The 22,862-nt window shown below is 40.7% G+C and overlaps 1 protein-coding gene across 1 annotated transcript; it reads left to right on the plus strand.

The window, feature by feature from the left end:
* Positions 1–1,275: 1,275 nt before the first annotated feature.
* Positions 1,276–17,989, plus strand: Slc19a2 (solute carrier family 19 member 2). The gene is made up of 6 exons (XM_047521426.1): positions 1,276–1,617; positions 7,804–8,406; positions 11,594–11,816; positions 13,646–13,838; positions 14,188–14,329; positions 16,969–17,989. Exons 1-6 carry the CDS (start codon positions 1,414–1,416, stop codon positions 17,095–17,097), a joined length of 1,494 nt encoding a protein of 497 aa, XP_047377382.1. The 5' UTR covers positions 1,276–1,413; the 3' UTR covers positions 17,098–17,989.
* Positions 17,990–22,862: the final 4,873 nt, after the last annotated feature.

Below are 22,862 nucleotides of genomic sequence, written 5' to 3' on the forward strand. Positions count from 1 at the left end.
GAATTTGTAATTGAGGATCCTAAGATTTTCGGTTTGGGTAAGTCATTATCAATTTACATTTACCATACAATAAATTAAACCTGGAAAGTTTTTTTAAACACGAGAGCACAAGTACACATTCTCTTCGCCTATGAGGTGACAGTATCATCGCATGATACTGTTCCCGAGTATAAAAGGAAAAAAAGCCTTTGTACGATTATGAAACTGGTTTTGACCTTGGATGTCCTCTGAGAAGGTCCTGAGGACCTTCAGGGTGTCCTGGACCCTCTGAAAAGACTCAGCGAGAGGTATAAATACCATGAATCGTATTTTTTCACGGGTTGATCAACTCGCATGTGTTGGCGCTCTCGCTTGTAAGGCCTTAGAAATCTCTGCCCTTCCTAGTGTGGTGTTCCATCCGCTTTGCGGCTGATGCTTGCGTAATATAGGCAAAAGCAAAACAAGGTTAACAACACCTGCTTAGGCGTCTGGCGGGATCAGCTACCCTACAAATACTGCCGGGAAACACTGCCTTAAGAGGCGCCGCTTGGGCTGCAGGGAGCTGGGGGCCAGGCGGCGCCCGGCGGCGGCCCGCGGAGGGCGAGGGGCAGGCGCTGGCGATCCGGTCCGGCTGTGCCTTCGAGGCCACGCCCAGGCAGTGGCTCCGTCGGCCTGTTTTTGAATGAAATCGGTCGTTCGCGAGTGCCGGGACTCGGGTCTCCGCTTTCTTTCAACCCGAGGCTACACATACGGCTGGGAGTCTAATGGCTCTGTGTGTCCCTGGTAAAGGGACCCAGCGCGGCTGCGGCGCCAGGGCCCCGGGGGCGGTGGTGCGGCGCCCGGCCGCTCGCTCTTCCTCACGCGCCCTCGGGGTCGCGCGGCGCCTTGACGCGGCGGCGGGTCCTGCCCGGGCGGAGGGACCCAGTTCTACACGCGGCGCGGGCAGAGGTCCGCCGCTCCCCGCCCCGAGGGCGAACCCCTGTCCGCCGCCGCCACGTCTTTCCAGCAAGAGGACGACAACCAAGGGTGAGGAAAGCGACTGGCGGCGCGCGTCGGCGAGCGGGAACCAGCGCGGCCAAGCCTCCCGCAGCGCTGCCAGTTCCACGCGCGCCCTGACGAGCCCGCGGCCCGCCCCCTCGACGTCAGCGCCTGGCGAGGCGCCGCCGCCGACCAATCGGGGAGAAGCCGAGTGCCGGACGCCCGCCATGATTGGCCCCGACCTGGAGGCGGTGGCGGGGGGGCGGGTCCAGGAGCCAGACGGCCGCGAGACTCCGCAGAACACGTGAGGGAGTGAAGGCCCCGCCTTGCGGCGGCCGGCCGGGAGCGGCCTGACCTGCGGAGAAGAGGTGTCGCTCGAGGTTGCAGGTGTCGCCGCCCGAGACTCCCTCCAGTTGGCGGAGCAGAAGGAAGGGGCCGGGCCGGCCCGCGCCCCGAATGGATGTGCCCGGCCCGGTGTCCCGGCGGGCGGCGGCGGCGGCGGCCACCATGCTCCTGCGCACCGCGCGGGTCCCTCGCGAGTGCTGGTTCCTGCCCACCGCGCTGCTCTGCGCCTACGGCTTCTTCGCCAGCCTGCGGCCCTCCGAGCCCTTCCTGACCCCCTACCTGCTGGGGCCCGACAAGAACCTGACGGAGCGGCAGGTAGGCGCGGGCGGGCGCGGGGCCGTCCGGGCCGTCGACCTGGCTGGCGCCCCGCTCTGCCTCCTCTGCCGGTTTCCCTCGCCCTCAGGAGTCCGAGCGCGCCCAGCCCGCGGGCCGGGGCCCTGGCGAGGGAGGAAGCGCCGCGGCGCGGCCGGCCCGGCTGGCCGACCGTCCTGCAGCCCTGCGGGAGGAGGGCATCGCGTCTTGATAAAGAGAACGCGCGGGCGGTGCCCGGGACGAGTGGAGAGCGGGTGAGGACGCACTGGCTGGAGGCGGCAGCCGCTGCTTTTCCGAAAGGGCCTTCCCTCGACCTGCTGCACCCCCTTCCCTCCCATGCCCTCCTTTGTTCACCTTTGACAGGGTGGATGTGCTCGGATAAGGACGGTACTGGACAAGTCTCCATCATCGTCACTTGTCATGTTTTTAATTAGGTGAGGGTGTATCCAAAGTTAGCCCTCCCCGCCCCAGTGAGCCCCATCTCCTGGGACAAACGCAGGTGGTATCGCATAAACTGGCACTTAATCCTAGTTTTTTTTCCTGCATTGTGAATTATTGCTTCACAGATGTTAGTTTTGCTCCTCAACTGTTAGGTGAGGTGTTTGAAGGCTCTGTACCTGATGCTCAGGTAATTGAGAGCACATAGTTCATGGTCAAGATCTTCTTGCTGATTTATTTACCCAAGATAAGGACTTTTAAGTATTTCAGAAGTGCATAATGTACTTTTTAAAAAATTATTTTTAGTTGTAGATGGACACAATACTTTTATTTTATTTATTCATTTATTTTTATGTAGTGCTGAGGATCAAACCCAGTTCCTCACACGTGCTAGGCAAACACTCTACCACTGAGCTACAACCCCAGCCCATCATAATGTACTTTAATGACACGCTTAACTCTTAAAGTGCATGGTCAATTCCAGTATTTGGTTTTCGCATTTAGACATATAAGCTGAAAAAGAAGTTAAACCCAAAGTGCTACCACAGAGCCAAAATAAAGCATATTCAACACCTTTTCCTTGAATACTACCAAAGGTGAAAGCTGAGGTCTGGTCTTTACCTTCCTGTCAGTTGAGTGGTGGCTGGTTAGCTGTTGATTTTTTTCTATGCCTCCCTTTCATCCCACCCTGCCTCCCTGCTCCAGTTATTACAGATTACTCCTCTGATTTAAACCTTACTCTTCCTAGTGTGGTTAGTACTTGGTCACCTCTTTTGAATAGCAATTCAGTTACCCAGCATGACAGGTCAGAGCAAGAGGTGGCACTATGGGAGTCATTTGCTGACTGGCAGGATATAATTACTCATAGTCCAGTTTGTTGTTCCAGTATGCCTTTTTTTTTTTCCAAGGGCACTTGAGAGAGAATGGAATCAGTGTTGAAATCTTGGATTCATTTGAGTGTCTGACATTGTTTCACCCCAGTGAGTGTAGAGCTGACTTTTGCCCAATTCTTCATCATCTGTGTCTCAGTCTTGTGGATTACCACACAAGGAGCTGTAATAGTTATTCATCACCCATTTGAATTTTGATACTGGTTAAAACCAATAATAAAGTGGAAAGGACCATCTCTTAAGAACAGAATGATTTTACAAGAAGAAAATTACTGTACTGACCTCAGAAAACATGATTCTGGAGACCCCAACCAACCACTGAATCTTGAGGGTTGGCTGCTAAGACAGAAGTAATTCAGCTTGTGAGCAGCTGACAATTAAAGTTTCATATGAACTGCCATGCGATCTGCAGTTTGTGCACCTTGCCTGACAGAGAAGCACATAGGGAAGAAACATGTCCCCAGTGTTGATATTTGAAAGCTGATCTGTTTTGTCATGTGCCTTGGGCAGAGTTACTGTGTGCTGTCATGACATGTGTCTTATCAGAAAGTTTTCTAGGGTGAATAAAATATGTTCGGGGAAATAGAAATGAAGCAGGAGTGACAGGCCCAGTAAATATTTATTGCTTGTATAATAGAAACATAGGCATGCTTCTGTTATTGCATATCAGGTGCGGAGGAAGGCAGGGTTTGAAGAGAAATCTAGTGGTCTGGGAATAAGAGTCTGCCATTTCTGAGGACCCTGGATTCAGAGCTGATTCTGTTGTTTGTAGCAGTGTGGCTCTGTTTATTCTGTGGAAAATCCCTAGGTTTTTTTTTTTTGATAACTAATAACAGAATCCTTGCTTTTAGCAATTGACAGTTAAGTTAGTAAGCAACTAAATACCAAGCCACTTTCAGTGTCACATGTACTGAAGTTTGAATTTCCCCAGAAGACTTCAGAAGGACCCAAATAGATCACCTTAAATAGAGTACTATGACCTAAGTCCAAAAAATAGCATTTCCTCTCTCTTTGCACTCTCCAAGGAAGTTTTTCCCTTAAATTTTAGGAATAACATTCACTTTAAAATAGTTACCACTTCATAAGTTTTAAACAGGTTAAAGTTCATAGTTGAAAACCAAACTTTCAATAAAATAGTACTGTTTTTTTTCTCTAAACAGTTTATTAACCTTACCTCTTTGTCATATGTGATTTGAAAGACATTTACAGTTTTCGATTTTTTTCATCATTGTGCATATTCTGCTTGATAGTCAGAGCCTAACAGTCTGATTTTTATCTCCTTGATAGCATTGTCTCCCACTCCCTCTTTTTCCCTCTTCGCCCTCCACATAGCCAGGCTTCATGCAGACTGATCTTACAATCATGGGTCCCACATATCCACTAACTCCCATCACCTGTATCCCAAAACGTGATCTCTGTTTGGAATAAGCTTCCCACACATATCTGTTGATACCTTTCTGTAGCTGCTTCTTCATCCTTCAACGTCTGCCTCAAAGCACCCCTTATTTCCCATTTCCATTGTAAGTGGAACCTAGCATATTTCTCGCTAGGTTCAGAACTCCTGGAGAGAGCATTTTCCTTTTTTTTTTAATCACCTCTAAATGGATTGAGAACAGTGTTGTGCTAATAGGTGTTTATTAAATAGTTTAATTGAAACTTGATTTTAAAATGAAGTCTCAATTGTTTTCCCTTGACTTTTTATATCTTAGAAGAAAGCACAAACTCTGATCCAAAGTTACAAAAGATACTTTAAATAAGCTCAATTCCCTTTGATCAAATGGCAGATTTTACCTGAGGTAAGAAATTGGGGCATAGATAATAAAGATCTTTAATTTGTATAGTTTTGCCTATAGGAAGTTCCCCTTCAAGATTCAAAATATTTATCCAAGAAGTGTTTTCTGGTATAACAACTTCCCTTGGTGGCAATGAAGAGAAAGAAAGGATGATCTCCTTTGAGGACACAGTGGCTAAGCTCTGGAGACTGTCTGCAGTATTGCAGTTTTTATTTGACAAATGTCCTATAACGTCACCTCCATGGCTGGAGAGTTGCTTAGGAGGCTTAGGCAGGAGGATTGTAAATTCAAAGCCAGCCTCAACAACTTAGCAAAGCCCTAAGCATTCCTGTCCCTAAATAAAGTATAAATAAAGACTGGGGATGTGGGTCAGTGGTTAAGCACCCCTGGTTTCAATACCCAATATCGGGGTGGGGGGAAGCCCCACAAAACCTCACCTCCTTGTAGACTGTAAAAGCACTTGCAGGCCTCAAGTACCTTGGGAGGCTGTGAGGTTAATAACAGTTTTCTGACTGAAGAAACCAGGTGTTGCAGTGTGATGGATTCAGAATACCTGATTTTGAATGTCTGCTTTAGATCTTCCCTCTGCCAGTCCTCACTGTGATGCCATAGATAGTTCACCTAACCTTTCTCTAAGACCAAGTTTCCTTGACTGCAAAATAGAGATGGTGAAAGCATTTACCCTGCAGTGCTGTTGCTTGGATCAACTGGGGGTAATTTAGGTGAAGTGCATAGCATGATGTATAGCACATCAGTGGAGATTTACTGTTAGGAAGCTGATATTAGTGTGAACGGGCCATTCACCATGGGCAGGTGTCTAATAGAAGACTGTAGGCCTATTAATTATAGTAGGTTAAAGACAACCCAATACACCCCCCCCCTTATGTTTTGGCTGGCATTGCCAGGCTGACAGTGTCACTTTCCCTCAAGTTCATTATCTAAATTGTTTTTCTTATGAGAACGAAATATTTTAAATTGATAATTAAAAGAAGAGAACTTTTATAATGAAAACTTGACAGTTAATCATTTAGGGACAACCATTATTGAAAGGTATATAACATGTCTAAGCACAATTACTGGAAGTAAAAAGGTCAACTGATGTCCTAAAACAAAAGATGGAGTAAGGGAGTGATAGAAACTATTTTTAACTTATTTTTTATTAACCTACAATAATTATACATATTAATGAGGTGCAGTACACAACACATGCGCACAACATGCACCAAACAGGGTGGTTTGCATTTCCATCTCTTTACCATTAATTCATGTTTGGAGCTTTGAGCACTGTGCTTCTACTTATTCATAAAATATATGATAGGTCGGCTGTGGAATGCTAGAATGTATTCCTTCTGTGTTTTGGTACCTTTATCTAGCCTCTTTTTATCTACCTTTCCCTCATCATTTCGAGTATCTAGCATCCTCTATTCTATATTCTTTGCACAGTTCCTACTATACAGTGGTTCAACTTAGGATTTTGGTTTTTTTTTTTTTTTTTTTACTTTTTGATGGTACAAAAGCAATACACACTCAATAGAGAGCATACTCCACATTTGCATTTTGATCTTTTCCCAGGCTAAGCAATGCATGGTTCCTTGCTCTCTGACGATGCTGGGTGTTGAGTATAGCTCCCAGCTAGTCAGACAGACAGTCACAAGGGAAAACGGCCAATGCTCTGTGTTGCTGGACGATGTTGCTTGGTAGACTAGATGTGCTAAGTGCATATTTGACTTGTATTCTCAAGTTACAGTGAGTACATCAGGACCAATACCATCATAAACAGCAAGTAGTAGAATTGCAATTCCAGCTAGAGCATTCTAGTTTAATGCTTATTTTAAAGATCATTTTAAATTTTATTCCCATTTAAAAATATGCATTAAAAAGAAAATAGTAATAAGTTCTGGTATACTATTACATAGAAGGTGATTATAGTTAACATTGTAATATGTAAATCAAAATAGCTAAAAGAAAGGATTTCCAATGTTCCCCTCACAATGAAATGATAAAAAAAGTTTGAGTTGATGGATAACCTAAGTATCCTGAGTTGGTCATTACACATTTACTGATGTACATTTACTGATACAACACACTATGTCCTATAAGTATGTACATATGTACAATTATCTGTCAAGTAAAAAATTAATTTTTAAAAGTTGAAAATGGAAAAACTGTTATCTTCTTCCAAATTACAAGTAAGTAAAAAGGACATAAAACTTGCCTATAATCCTACCATCCAGAGAGAATTATTCTGTCAAGATGCTAGGACTGATTCACTCTCTCTGCCTATTCCTCTGCCCCAAAAATTAAAATTAGAGAGATGTAATTTGTCAATAGGATCAAAGCTCCTTGTCCTGTACTTTTTCCAAAACATTAAAGGAGCCTAGTATCTTTTTTTTTAATCAAGTAGATAATTTGTTGTTTTGTACTGACAGTTGAACACAGAGGCACTTTACCACTGAGCCACACCCCCAGCCCCCACCCCTTTTTTTTTGAGACAGGGCCTTGATAAGCTGCTGAGGCTGGCTTTGAACTTAGATTCCATCTGCCTGCCTCATTCTCCTGAGTCACTGGGATTACGGACTTGCACCACCATGTCTGGCCTGGAGCCTTGTATCTTTCAAGCATGCTGACTATTAGGGTGTACAGATGAGTGTTGGGTCTCCCTTTAAAGAACCTACAAGACAGTGGGTCTAGGAAGTTTAAAAAAAATCTTGAAATCCAAAATTTTTAAAGCTTCTTGGGAGGTATACAGCCATGGCTATGAATCAGTTTTATAAGTTAACTGGGGACACTGACACAAGATAGTATCAAGAGAGCTTTGAATATCAACTTCAGCAATCTTCCTGGAGAAGGAATTCTAAAGAGCCTTGATGAATGGGAGAGATTTTATTAGGAAAAAGATGAGAGTAGAGCTGGGGAAGGATATTTCAAACAGATATCTGAACTGCTATTGCCAAGGTTTCTTTGGTTGGCAAGAATGTGGTATTTGAAGCATTGGTAGATTGTTTTATAAGAATAAATTCTTTTTGAGTATTTCAATCACTAAGAGGTTTTTATTTTCTTTTTACCAGGTCTTCAATGAAATTTATCCAGTTTGGACTTATTCGTACCTGGTGCTGCTGTTTCCTGTGTTTCTTGCCACAGACTACCTCCGTTATAAACCCATTGTTCTGCTACAGGGACTCAGCCTTATCGTTACCTGGTTCATGCTGCTCTATGCCCAAGGACTGCTGGCCATTCAGTTCTTGGAATTCTTCTATGGCATCGCCACAGCCACAGAAATCGCCTATTACTCTTACATCTACAGTGTGGTGGACCTAGGCATGTACCAGAAAGTCACAAGTTACTGCCGAAGTGCCACCTTGGTGGGCTTCACTGTGGGCTCTGTCTTAGGGCAGATCCTTGTCTCAGTAGCAGGCTGGGCCCTGTTCAGCCTGAATGTCATCTCTCTTACTTGTGTTTCCGTGGCTTTTGCTGTGGCCTGGTTCCTGCCTATGCCACAGAAGAGCCTCTTCTTCCACCATGTTCCTTCCACCTGCCAGGGAGTAAATGGCATCAAGGTACAAAATGGTAGCATCGTTTCTGACATGCCTGCTTCTAACCACCTTCCTGGGTGGGAGGACATTGAGTCTAAAATCCCTCTAAATTTGGAGGAGCCTCCCCAGGAGGAACCGGTAAGTTCAGCCTTAAAATTTTTTGTAGTTGCTGTTTTGGGGACTGACTATTGGTGGTAAGACAGATTGGAACCCCCTCTTGCTAGATGTTTTCAGATTGAGGTTTTGTCATGAGTGGGTTCATTGGTTCATTCATTCATTAATTAAAGATACAGTTGATTTATATTAAGAATGACAGGTTTTCCCCTGAAGTGCTTGACCTCCAGACTGGCACAGCATTGTTTATTCATGTCAGAAATGTCTTGGATTCCAGGGGCTGTGTCTGCTTCATCTTTCTGTCTCCAGTGCTTGATAGAATGTAAAGATAGCATTCAGAAAATTTTGGCTGACTGAACAGATGAAGTGATTCTGATAAATCTTTTATATCTACTTCTAGTTTCTGAATTGAAGCCCACAGCCTTTAAAGATAGAAAGTTGTTTTCCTTTTCTGTGCATATAGTGTGTTATTTTTCAAATAACACTTTGCCAAAGTAGGATAGTAATGAATGATACAAAGGAAGAAAATCACAAGAGAAAACTTAAGATAATGATATAAATACTAAAAGTGTGATTATAAAGAGAGATGACATTTAAAATAATTCATCTGCTTATTCTGTCTTTCCTGGAAGATGAACTGCCTCCCCAGTCACCCACTTTTTTTAACCCCCTCTATCAGGTTATAACCTATAAGGGGCAAGGTTCATTTTCTGGGACGTATTTGGAAATAAGCCTATTAACATTCCAGCTTTGCATGTGGGCTTGGCAGACTTAATACTGAGCTCCGAAAGTTGTGTAAACTGAATGAGAATAAAGAACCACCATGAACAGAGACTCCACTACCTGGAGTTTACCCAGTGGTTTCAAAGGTGACCTCTGATGTCCTTATTGAAAATTCTCTATTTCACCTACCCCATTCTTCATCTCGGGTTACTAGCTGGAATTTAGGTTATTGTCCCCAGGAGCCTGAGGCACCCTCTAGAGCCTGGTTGATACTCATCATGAGACTTCCCCTTGATCACCAGGGAACCTACAGCCAGATTTGGACAAAATGACAAGGGATTGAATATCAATGAAATGCTGATTTCATCAGAATTTGTTAGCTGACATTGCAAAGTCAACAAAGGGTTGCTGGGGGAGGGGAGTATATATAATCATTTAATAGGTCTCATGTAGTAGAAACAAAATAAGAACTCTTTTTGTCTATTCCAAATGTTTTCAAATTGATTTGACTGAATAGATACACTTAACATATAATACATATAAATTTTATTTTATTTTATTTTTTTTAATTTTTGCAGTGCACTTGGACTTAAACCCAAGACTTCTTGCAGGCTAGGCATAAGTATATATTTTAAATATTAGCGAAACCATAATTCTAAAGATTTTTATAGATATTTATAGGCCTAGTGTTTTTAATGTGAATGAGAAACCCAGGAAGAACATTTTACACAGCAACCAGTACATACACATAGGTACATATTTTATGTATAACAGAAAAAAATTTTTTTCAACAATATACTTTATTCTGATACATTCCATTCTATTTATTTTTTATAATTCAGGCCATTGTTCACTAAATCCATGTTTTACCTACTGATGAGTTATGACCTACAGTTTAAAAAATTCTGTCCTAAACCAACCTGAAATTTGTTATTTATAGATATGTGAAATGTCAGATTTTTATATGCCGAAGAGTTGTAAAATTTGGTTAGAATGGAATCTGATCATAGATACAGAACAATCAGAGCATCTTGAAAGGGACCAGGTCTCATTAGTCCTCTCACCATACAGATTGGAATCATAGATTAGCAGTTTATGTAGAATTGCACAGATAATAATCCTGAACATAATTTAAGAGCACCCATGAGATCCACTTCTCTCTATACTTTGATCCATAAAGTCTTTCACTAGGGTGACACTATCGTCAGACCATCAGGTTGGCTATAGTGTGATGAAAATTCGGATTCAGGTCAGTTCTGATATCCTAGGCTCTGCTGCTGATCCCCTAGCAGGCTGGTAATGCTGCTTGGTAGCTGTTCTGACTAGCCTGAAAATACTGCTGTTTTTCTTGGACAAACTTGAAGAAAAGTCACAATATGGATACTGGAGATTGTAGACCATTTAAATTAATCAAAATCCATAAGTAAACTGTAAATCATAGTTGTAAGTATTGAAGAATGGGTAGTTTGATCTTGATTTTATAGAAAGGAAGAGTAAAGTAGGAGTCAAACTGACAGCCTAGTCCACAAGTTATTTGTGAGTTCTTCACAGAGCCTATTGCTTTGGGGCCAAGGTTGCTAATATTGCAAGAAGAAAAGCCACCTAAGCCAGTGATTTTTTTTTTTTTAATTTTTTTTTTTTTTTTTTTTTTGGTGACTAGAACTGGACTCAGGTACTTGCTTATAAGCTGGACCTAATATATTTTGAATTCTTCATCAAAAATAATTAAGGGGCTGGGATGTAGCTCAGCGGGAGAGCACTTGCCTAGCATGTATGAGGCCCTAGATTCCCTTCCCAATATTCTCTCTCTCTCTCTCTCTCTCTCTCTCTCTCTCTCACACTCACTCACTCTCACTCACTCACACACACATATAAAAGATACACACAAAACTACTTTAGCATAGGGATTGGCCTATCATTAATACTTGAGTTGATTCTTTTAATATTACCACACTTTTATTTGTGGATGATATCTTTTGCTATTAGTACACATTCTTTGTGTTATAAATCTTTGAGTTCTGTAAAAAAATGATAATTACAAAATTAATGCTTCTAGTTTGGTATTTAATAATATGAGATTTCTAGAAGCAGGGTGTAGTGGGTTTTGAAGAAAAAGAAGTTAAGTGCAGACTCCAGTTCTAATACTTCTTGGGCAAGTTATTTAATTCTGTGAGACTTAGTTTCCTTATTCGTGTATCTATTGAGTATTAAATGAGGCAGTATAAAGCTTTTAAATAGTAGGTACTTAGTCCATGTTAATTGTTGTTATTAATGTTATTATTAGTCATTGTGCCTTTACTATAGATAGTCATTTGTGAGTAATCTCCCCTACCAGGGATAAATGTAATTACTAATATTTGTTTACTTATTTATTTATATAAAGTAAGTTTGTTTTTACAAGGAAAAAGAAAAAGTCTGTTAAATAGGAAGTCCAGCCTTCTATATAGTTGCTATCAGGGTGTTGAAGCTGTTTCCTCTTGCTGCCTAGGAGTCCAGACCAGACCGTCTCCTTGTGCTGAAGGTGCTGTGGAATGACTTCTTGACCTGCTACTCTTCCCGCCCTCTTCTCTGCTGGTCTGTGTGGTGGGCCCTCTCCACCTGTGGCTATTTTCAAGTTGTGAACTACACACAGGGCCTGTGGGAGAAGGTGATGCCTTCTCGCCATGCTGCAATCTACAATGGTGGTGTGGAGGCCGTGTCAACCTTACTGGGTGAGCAGAGTGGGATGGTTAACCCCCTGGTAGTTAGGCCATTTGTGACTGGATTTATTCTCCCCTCCTAAATTTGAAGGGGCCTCAAGGAGCGATTTCCTTATTTTGAGTTCTGATTTTATTGTGTAGTGGAGAACTTAGAAGGGCTCAAGTGGTGGGGAACTATGACTGACAAACCTGAATTTTTTGTAAGCTTCAGGAAAAACTAATACAGTGATTTTCAGAATTGTTTTACTTATCCAAGGTTCTCATTATCTTTGTCTTTTTCACTGATGTGAAATTTAAGTAGCAATATACCATGCTAATGTTGATGGTTAACATGTGCTAGGTGCTATTCTAGTATTCTAGTGGTCTACGTATATTAACTTGGTTCCACACAATTCCTGAGATAGGTGCATTTATCATCACTATTTTTTTTTTTTTTTTTTAATTTATTTTTTTTTTTTACGTTTACATAGGGTAATGATGTTTATTATATTTTTTCCCCTCCCCCCCACCCCTCCCCACCCCTCCCACCCCTCTTTTCCCTCTACACAGTCCTTCTTTCCTTCATTCTTACTGCTCTCCTTAGCCTAACTCTAAACCTAACCCTAAACCTAATGCTAGCCCGTCCCAAACCCCATTATATGTCCTCATCCGCTTATCAGCGAGATCATTCATCCTTTAGTTTTTTGAGATTGGCTTATCTCACTTAGCATGATATTCTCCAATTTCGACCATTTGCCTACAAATGCCATAATTTTATCATTCTTCATTGCGGAGTAATATTCCATTGTATAAATATGCCACAGTTTCTTTATCCATTCATCAACTGAAGGGCATCTAGGTTGGTTCCACAATCTGGCTATGGTGAATTGAGCAGCAATGAACATTGATGTGGCTGTATCTCTGTAGTATGCTGATTTTAAGTCCTTTGGGTATAGGCCAAGGAGTGGGATAGCTGGGTCAAATGGTGTTTCCATTCCAAGCTTTCTGAGGAATCTCCACACTGCTTTCCAGAGTGGTTGCACTAATTTGCAACCCCACCAGCAATGTATGAGTGTTCCTTTTTCACCACATCCTCGCCAACACCTATTGTTGCTTGTATTCTTGATAATCGCCATTCTAATTGGGGTGAGATGAAATCTTAGGGTAGTTTTGATCATCACTATTTTACAATGGAAACTTGAGATAGCAGGTTGTTAATTTGCCTACAGTCGGATATATGTCAAGCACTAAAGTCAAGATTTGAGCTTGGCAAGTAGCTTTAGAGCCCGTGTCCTTCACATTATACTCCGTTGTCCCTTTCTTATTTGTGGCCCTACTTACAAGGTCGTTGGAAGGTTTTATGTGATATCTATAAACACTTATTAACCGGCACTCAATATGTTTTAACTCTCAGCAGCAGCATCATCTTAACAAAAGGGTAGAGAAGCCCTTTCACGTGTACTAGATTGCACCTTGGCTTGATGGAGGCAATACTCTTGCTGCCCTGTTGCCAAACTAGAAGTCTGGTTCTCTCTGACATTTTTCCTAAGGCCTGTATCCCGCTTCTCCATCTCAGTGCCAGCTACTCTACTTAAGTTTATGGTCGTTTCTCAGTTGCTCCATGTTGTTTATTCCATCAAGTCCAAAATTCTCTGCCTGAGTTTCAAGGCCCTCCATAATCTTGACCTGATTTGTTATAAAATTCGATAATTTAAATTAGATTAAAATATAATCTAATATAAATAAAATTAATATAAATTATATTATATTATATATTATATATATTATATTAATATAAATTAATTTTATCAAAATGTGTTTATTTAGTGAAATAACTAGAGTATTTTCTTCTTGTTTTGTAGGTGCTATTGCTGTGTTTATGGTTGGTTATATAAAAATATCCTGGTCAACTTGGGGAGAAATGACACTATCTCTGTGTTCTCTCCTGATTGCTGCTGCAGTGTACATCATGGACACTGTGGGTAACATTTGGGTGTGCTATGCATCCTATGTTGTCTTCAGAACCATCTACATGTTACTCATCACGATAGCAACGTATGTATTTTGGCCCAAAACAGCATAAGGAAAAGGTGTGACAGGATAAACTTTTTGGTTGCTTAACAAACAAAGAAATTCAAATTTCTAGTTAAAAGAGACGAGTGGGAGGAGGCATTGTACTGTATGCTCTATCCGTTTTTCTCTTCAGGAAGCATGTAGGCGAAATTTGTTTATTCCTGTTTTTAGATCTTTGCATGGAATTTACATCATTCAGCAACAAAATTTTTTTCATGTGATTGGGAAGAGAATTGACATGGAAAGAAGGGGCTATTCCTCCTAGTTAAAGATTATAATTATCCAAGAAGCAGTCCTTGTTTATTCATCCTCCTTTTACTTTTTAAAAAAGTTTTCAGATCGCTGCAAACCTCAGCATGGAGCGCTATGCCCTGGTGTTTGGTGTAAATACCTTCATCGCCCTGGCACTGCAGACTCTGCTCACTCTAACTGTGGTCGATGCCAGTGGCCTTGGCTTAGAAATTACCACTCAGGTAAGCTCTTTCCTTCGGCATTGAAGATGGCCTGAAGTGGTCAGGGTGACAGAAGTAGAACATGCTTAATGAAAACAAAGCCAAAAAACTTGGGCAGATATAAAGTGAAAGAAAAAGTGTTCCCTTGTTCCTCCAGTCACCTAGTCCTTAGTTCTTTTGTGTGGAGGATGTTGAGGTCATCATCTTTTAGATGAGGCCCTAGAGCATTCTTGAGTATGACTAGCCTAGAGGGACTATTTCAACAGAGAGGTAATATTAATTCCTTCTAGGCTTAGCCCTTTGGCTTTCTCATTAATTTTGGGGTGCTAGGGATCAAACCCAGAGCCTTATACATAGTAGGCAATACTCTTCCACTGAGCTCTCCCCAGCTCCTTCTTAATTGATGCCTGGAATAATATATCTTCGTGGTTGAGATGCTGCACCTCATCATCTCAGTCCTATTTCCTCTCTCGTTATCTAAAGCACCCCTTACCCAAATACCAATGGAATGACTTGCAGTGGACAGACAGCATTTTGTTTCTTAACATATGACTTATTGAGAAAAGATCTGCACAGACACCCAAACAAAATGAATACCTTTATTTGTTCAGGAAACATACAGTTCTGCATACCTTCATGTATTGTGAACTTGTAGTGTTTGCACTGTACTTCGTTACAGTAGGCAACTGAATCAAGAAGTGCCTACCCCGAGTCCCAGCCCAATTTAGCTCAAATGATTCCTTCTCCATTATTCCCTCCATAAATACTACCTAACAATCATATTTACATATCAGTTTTCTTAGAACACAAAGACCCAACATGTTAGCAATAACTAACTTGTTTTATTAAAGAGGGATGATAATAATGGGTAATGTGCATTCAGTGCCCTCTATGTGCCAGGTGCTTTATATAGAATTTGCAAGGTGGTTGTCAGGAATAAATATCAAGAAATGAGTCTGGGAGATGTCAAATGACTTAAGATCATCCAATCAGTGTATGGAAGAGCTAGAATTTAAACAAGTTGTCTAACCCTAAAACCTACTTCGGAATGGAGAATAGGAGGGAAACTAAGTTTCTGTCATCCTGTTTGGTAAGGAAGAATTCCAGCCTATTACAGTTGAAGGACATATGGCTGACATTTGAAGTAGAAATTTGATAGCACATCCTTGTAGAAATGGTGGGTTTACACATAGAATAATCAAATTTTGTGGCTATGCTGAAATTAACTGCCATTAGTAATTAATCAACTTCGTATCAGAAATGTATTCAAGTTTAAATGAACTTGACCCGGAGATTTAAGGCCATACTCTTATTGTGTCTTTGAACCAGTTTATAAGTGTAGTAAGTCATTAAGAATTAGATGATGATGATGTTGATAAACTATATAATAACATTAGAAAATTGTCTTAGGGAAGTCTTATAAAAGGTAATCCTAGGGGCTGGGGAGATAGCTCAGTCGGTAGAGTGCTTGCCTCTCAAGCACAAGGCCCTGAGTTCGATCCCCAGCACCGCAAAAAAAAAAAAAAGTAATCCTGCCCTCTTCTGGAAAAGAATGGAAGTTCTTGATCTTCAGAACTTGGCTTGTTAGTTGTACCCAACTGTCAGTTTGAGGATATAGACTGTGTTCATCAGCTTTTCATCACTGTGACAAAGTACCTGATGGAATCAACCTAACTGGGAAAAGATTTATTTTCGCTTTGCTTTTAGACCTCAGGTGAAGCAAATAAATCATGTGGAAGGGTGTGGACAAAGAAAGCTGTTTACCTCATGGCAGCCAGCAGTAGAGAAAGTAAGCCAGAAAAGAAGGGGTCAGGGACAAGATATAGTCCCCAAGAGTACATTACCTCCTATAACCCACTCCTTTCAACTAAGTCCCACCTCCTTATTTCCATCACCTCCAGGAATGTCATCAAATTATGAATCCATCAGTGGATTAATTCACTGATGAAGTCAGAACCCTCGTGATCCAATCATTTCCCAGAAGCCCCACCTCAGAAAAGTGTAGCACAGGGCACCAAGCCTTCAACACATGAGCTTTTGGGGACATTCAGATCCAAAACACAGCACAGACCATGACTCAGTTATAATAATAATAGCAACAACAATAAAAATATTATTCATTTTATGTGTGTAGTACTGGGGATTAGACCCAGGGGTCACAAATGCTAGCCAAGTGCTCTAATACTGAGCTACATCTCTAAGGTCTCATGCAGTGTTCAGGTGACCTGAGTCCTCCTGCCTCAGCCTTCTGAGTAGCTGGGATTACGGGAGTGCTCCACCACACCTGCTAACTTACCATATTATTAACAGCAGAAATCTTGTGCTAATAAACATTTACATTTCATTGGCTCCTCGCAACAAATCTGTGAAATAGCAATTGTTACGAACTCCATTTTGTAAATGAAGAAATCAAGGCTCAGAGGTTAAGTATCTCAGTCAGGGTCACAGAGCTAGTAAGGAATGAAGTCAGAATTCAGAACTACCATGCTAGGCTACTGCTTTGAGTCTTCAGTGCCTGGCACATAGTGTAAGCATGCAAGTTTTGAAGTTGTATTGAGAAGCTCTGAATATAACTTTAGTTATATAATGCTCACACATATGTAATGAAACAGCTCATCTCTAATAATTATGTAAATTGCTACTTTTTTCCCCCCTTTTAGTTCCTGATCTATGCCAGTTATTTTGCATTCATTGCTGTGGTTTTCCTGGTTAATGGTGCAGTCAGTGTTATCAAGAAATATAGAAAGCAAGAAGATCAAGAATCAAGTTCTCCAGTAACTACTTCATAATACACTGCTGAAGGGCTGCTGCTTCTCGCAAGAACTCTGCATAGCAACTACCTGGATGTATTTAATTTTTTAAGGTGTAGGCAGATTTTATGAATATGCATTTCATGGCTTCAAAGCAGTCACTCAACTAACACCTTATATTTCTGGTATCATGATCCTGTTGAGAGGAGCCATGGATTATTTTTGAGAGCCAATTTAAGGATAACTCTTTTCTGATTTTTCTGATTTTGAAAACCAAGTAATCAAAAGCAGTCAAGCAGCACATGTGTTGTATACTTGATTAGCAATTGAATGGTGTTTTATAGATCTCTGTATCCACTAGCCAGATGCTTGGCCTGGTTGACCAGGGCTTCAAAGAAGCCATAAGATGTTACAAGCCTTGAGAGAAATATTTCCTATCAGCACCTGCCTCTATTCGACTTCATTCTGATCTCTGTGTTACTCACATGCATTTGTGTTTCTGAAGATGAAAGTTGATCCTATCATTGGCAATATTTGCTCTGATTTAATGTTCTGTCCTGTAAGGAGTATGTATTATTTCTCATTTTAAGTTATTTTTAAAAAATTCATTGTATGAATGTTTTTGGTTCCCATCTTGACCATTATGTATTTGAAAACTTTCTTTAGAAGTACATTTTTTGCATTATTCATATGCTTCCCAGAGAAGCTCACTTAGAAAAGGCAGCAAGTTTTCAAGCCTGCCAGTAATCTAAATGAAGAGACCTAACCAGAAAACTTAAAGTAGGTTTGCTTGTCTTTTATAATTCAGTATGAAGGATTAATTCCATGATGAAAAACTCATGTGGGCTAAAGATAAAACTAGTCCATTTTGTATTCTCTCCTTCCCTTTTATTTCTAAAATAAAATGAATGTCTTTTTTTCTTTAAACTAACTTCATTCCCATTTATAGCTTTTATATTACTTTTACTTTATTATCCAAGATAAGGATGTCAGTAGGAGTTGGATTATTCCAAGGCCTTTTTCATAAACTGAGCCTCTTTTTAATTATTTCAGTGGGCAGGAACTAGGTTAGATTTGATTCCTGCATTTTGTACCTTAGGTCTGCCTTTGTTTCTAAAGGCAGATCATCTTGAATATTTGCTTAAAAGTTGCTAAGTGATTCCAAGTTACTTGAAAAAAAAAAAAAAAAAGTTGTTCTGTGTGCATTTAACTCTGAAGTCAATCTCCCAATGGGCTGCTAATATTTGTGAGACATGAACACTATTTTAAAGCCAACTTTGTTGCCTTATTGTGAAAAAGAATCTAGGTAGGCGCTTTTAACTGGGGTATTAACTTTTAGAACAATATAGCTAAATAGCATTTAATAATAGGGTCAAGATTGAAAAATTGATATGTTCATATGATTTAAGTAGGAATCCCAGAAGCAAATGGATGAGGATAAAACAGATCTTTTCCACTCACCTTCCTTAACAATTAAGGGAAAGGAAAAGAATACTAACAAAGAAGGGAAGGGGAAGTGATGTCATAAAAGTAGCAACCTGCAATTTTATTTTTTGGTTTTTGCTTTGATTCCTTTTTGCTTTATAGGGGGAATTGTTTACCCAGAAACAAGTAGAAAAATAGTGTTTGAGGAATTTTTATTTAATTTTGTAAAGTAAAATGGACTATGATACAATCAATTTATTCATGTTACCAAAGCAATATTTCCCTGGTATTTAATTCACAGTTTGTGGCAACTACCCTGAGCCTTTACCTGTTTAAGACAAAAATATGTTTGCCTCTTAGAGTGGCCATATTTGTAGAATGCTAAACCCAGTGTGCTAGTTGTACTGTATACAGTTTTGCAAAGAAGTGAAAATAATTTGTTGTAACTTTTTATTCAAATCTGTATAGATTATAAAATTATTTTTATTAAAACATATTTTAAAGTATATTTTCCCTTTTTAATCAAAATCATTTTAAATTTATCTTCTGCTTCAATGGGAGCTTTTCATTACATCTTTAAATATTCTACTTTTTCCTAGGACAAAGTTCATATCAATCCTTCCCCTCGTCTGACCTTCTAACTACCTTTAGTCATCCTGTGAATTCTTCCGTTGCTTTATGATCTCACCTTTAACTTTTCCCTCTTGTTTCTGTTCTTGTCTCTTTTTTTCTGGCACTGCACTGCCAGACAAAACAACAGCATTGCACTGTTGATTTTTCTTGATCTTCATCTTGGCCCCTCTCATCTCTAAAAAAAAAGCATTCTTTCCTATAGAAAATGAAGACCTACATTCCCTTTGATGTTAACTGAATTTTTTAAATAAAGCAAATCATATCAAAGCAAGCGCTGAAAATACCATCTTGTTTTAAGACTCCATAGCCTCTTTGTTCCACCCCCAAATATTCTGATACTCAGAGAAGTATCTTCTTGCCATTGGTTAAGAATCATCTATCATATCCCAGAAACCAAATCAGTTTTTTTTTCTCTGTACTCACATATGACAACTTTTATTTTAATATCCCATCCCAAAATTTACTGAAGGGATCTCATTGATTATCACCAAAGATCTGGAAAACTCATGCAAAAACAAAAACAACAAAGTTTAAATTTTTGTGTGTCTCCTGTAGGTACATCCTCAGTATCTTATTGCCTTTCAGATTACAAACCTTCTGGGCAGGGACATGTTTTTTTTTCTTTGTTGCAAAACACATCCCGGTGCTATGTGAATACTGAATTATATAAATGGCATCATTTAAATGGTTAAAAGATGAACTCAGTTACCTACAATTATTCAAGAAGAACATCTGAAACATTAAAATGTCTATGACAGATCTCTAGTCCACCAGATCTTTATTCAAAGTATTGTGTTTGAATGATAGATATCTACTTGTTTGAGTTATTATGGCATCTTCCCTACAATTAACATCTGCCACTTGGTTAACATGTTATACTTCAAGTAGAGGCTTTGTGGACATCATCTTTGATTCTTGTAAAGGAATTTGTACTAATTCTACTTTAGTAAGTAATGCTGTCAGAAGAGATTTCAAAATACTAGGTTTGCATCTTGAATTTGACATGTTAGGAATGTCATTGTGTCTATCCTCAGTTTCTGCATCTGTAAATGAGATGCTACCTCACGGGACTGTGAGGAAATGAGAACACATTTGAAAGCACCTATCACCAAGACCCTGAGTAGGGGATTGGGAAATGAACTCATTTCCCCTTTCTTTCCATTTACCGTTAGTTTTTAGCTATCAATTTCAAAACTCTTCAAGTTTAGTTGCAATCAAAATGTAAATACGAGGCTTTTAAACCCACCTCTCTTCTTTTTTATTCATATTTTGGAGCATTTATGTTAATACAAAGATGAAAGTCATGGTTCCTGCTCCCAAGGAACTTAAAATGTTCCAGTAGAAAAGGTGAGTAGGACTAACAAGTACACTATTGCAATCCAAGATAAAGTGACAGGTAACTTAGTGAAAAGGCTTCTGTCAGGAACAGCAAGGACACTGGCTACATCAAAAGTGGTTCCTGAAGAAGGTGGAATTTAAGCATGCCATGAACATTGAGTAGGATTTTAACAAATTAGGAAAAGGTGGGGAACTGTTGTGGGAAAAGAGCCATAACTGTAAAGGTTTCTGAAGGGCATAAGATGCTGGGAGCAGGGGAACACATAATAGGTACAACCAGCAAGGAATAAAGACGGGTCTGACGACGGTGGACAGGATAAATTTTATAGACAGATACCCCAATTAGTTGAACTGCTATTGGAATTGGCTGTGTGGATGAGGAAGGACTTTTGTGCCTTAGAGCAATAGAAATAAAAATAGGACAGGTTCCTTGTTGCTAAATTAACATTCTAGAATGTGCCCATATTTCATGGCGACTTAGAAATTTTAACCAGCCCAACATCACACATCTGTGAAGTAGGAAAGCCAAGATTCCGATCCCTTCCCTACTGTGTAAGTTGATGGTCACTTCCGCCCGCGTCCCCCTGACAAGGGCGAGAGCTGGGCGGGGGACCGTAGATCCTGCTCAGGAAAAGGCTCCAGCAGGAAGAAAGCCAGGCGGGGAAGAGCAGCTGTCAGCCTGCAGTGGGTGGGTAGGTGGCAGGCAGGGGAGGAGCCCTGGGGTCCAGGTGGTAGGAGGGGAGGGACAAAGCCGCAGAGACACCCCGCGTGCGCTCCCCGAGGGCGGCCGCAGAGGCAGGTGCACCGCCCCGCCGCCTCGGAAGCTGCTCCCAAGCCTGGCCAACGCGGTGGGGGACTCCGGGCTCTGGGGAGCAGGCCTGTGTGCTGGCTGTTGCCTGAAACTCCTCAAAAGAAAAAGAAAACCACAGGGAACCTAGGGTGAATGTCAGACAGGAAAGAAGGTCGGTGGCTCTCCGTGACATTCTAAATGCCTTCGTAACCAGGATGGGCCGTACAAATTGCCCTCTGAAATCATTTATTACCAAATTGTCTTCCTTTAAATAAATGAATCGAACGGGGCAAGAGCCATTTGCAAAAGAATAATCTTACCCGTTAGAGGGGAAAAAATCAGAGCTAAGAAAATTCATCCTTCTGCTCCCAATGCTGAAATAGTAACAAAAACTAATCCTTAAATATTTAAACCCCGTAATTTTGCTCACCTATATGATATAGTTCCATCTTCTACCGCCTCCAACTCCTCTTGTCTGTTTTCAATATTCCAAACTGCATGACTTAACCATCACCCTTCTGTTCTGGACGCCAAAAACCTAGAGGAGTCCTGGGAGGGTTACAAGCATAGACCTTGAACGCTAGATCAGCACTCACTGAGATCTTGCACAGAAACAGCTACCTGAAAAGTTTTGCCACTATCTTGTGCTGGACTAGTGAAGAGAGAGCATAGGCCATAGAAAGTGTCTGTGGTGGAATCATCCAGGTGACCACCAATAGGCTTAAAGATCTGTTTCTAACTCCCATAATTAGCTCCCTGCTAGTCCCCCCACCACCCTGCTAGTGTTCTGATCCTCTCCTTCCCATCTAGATATTTTCTCTACACTATGGGCTCCTTTCCTTTGGTGTAAGCCATTCCATGCTTACCCAAAGGCTTTCCTTCATAAACATTTTTATAAAAATGACTGTATCTACAGGAGAAAGGATTCCAGCATGAAGCCAGGGATTCTGGATGGAAGCTAGGTGGTGTTGGATGAGTAGAAACCCCTGGATTCTCTCAGAAGCAATATTTTATAATTGTCTCTAGGGAAAAGCATTGCCTTGTAAGCCACTGCACAGATGGAATTATGCACAGTGAGCAACAGAAAAGCAGAAAGAAGGGGACCCCTTAATAGTCAATAACCAGCCTCTGAGAAAGGGACTAAAGTACTATTCGAAGTGCATATGAGTTTATGTTTAGCAAATATTCTGATTGCAGAGTTATCTTAATATTATTACATGGTTTTGGAGTCATTACCATTCATGATAGGAAATTTGAGGAAATAAAACACAAAAAATAATCATTGCTATTAGTAATTGCCAACTCTAATCCCATGTATGTGATTTTATCCTCCCACAAGCCCCAAGAATCCACAATAGAGCACAGTAATTAATAGGAAACTTGGTGGCAGATCATTTTAGACACTGGGATTATCAGATACAGAGTATAAATATGCACAAATTTTTAGGTACAAAAGATGACACAATGAGCAAGTACCAAGAGACTAACAGAGATGATAAGACTGACTGGAAAAAGAACTTAAAGAGATTTAAAAATGGAAATGTTGAGGAACTTCCAAATTGGGGAACACATCAGCGTGCCAGAAGAGTGACTCGACCCAACTCCACAGGGGCAGAAG

Source organism: Sciurus carolinensis, chromosome 12, assembly GCF_902686445.1.
Source record: "Sciurus carolinensis chromosome 12, mSciCar1.2, whole genome shotgun sequence".
Lineage (NCBI taxonomy): Eukaryota > Metazoa > Chordata > Mammalia > Rodentia > Sciuridae > Sciurus > Sciurus carolinensis.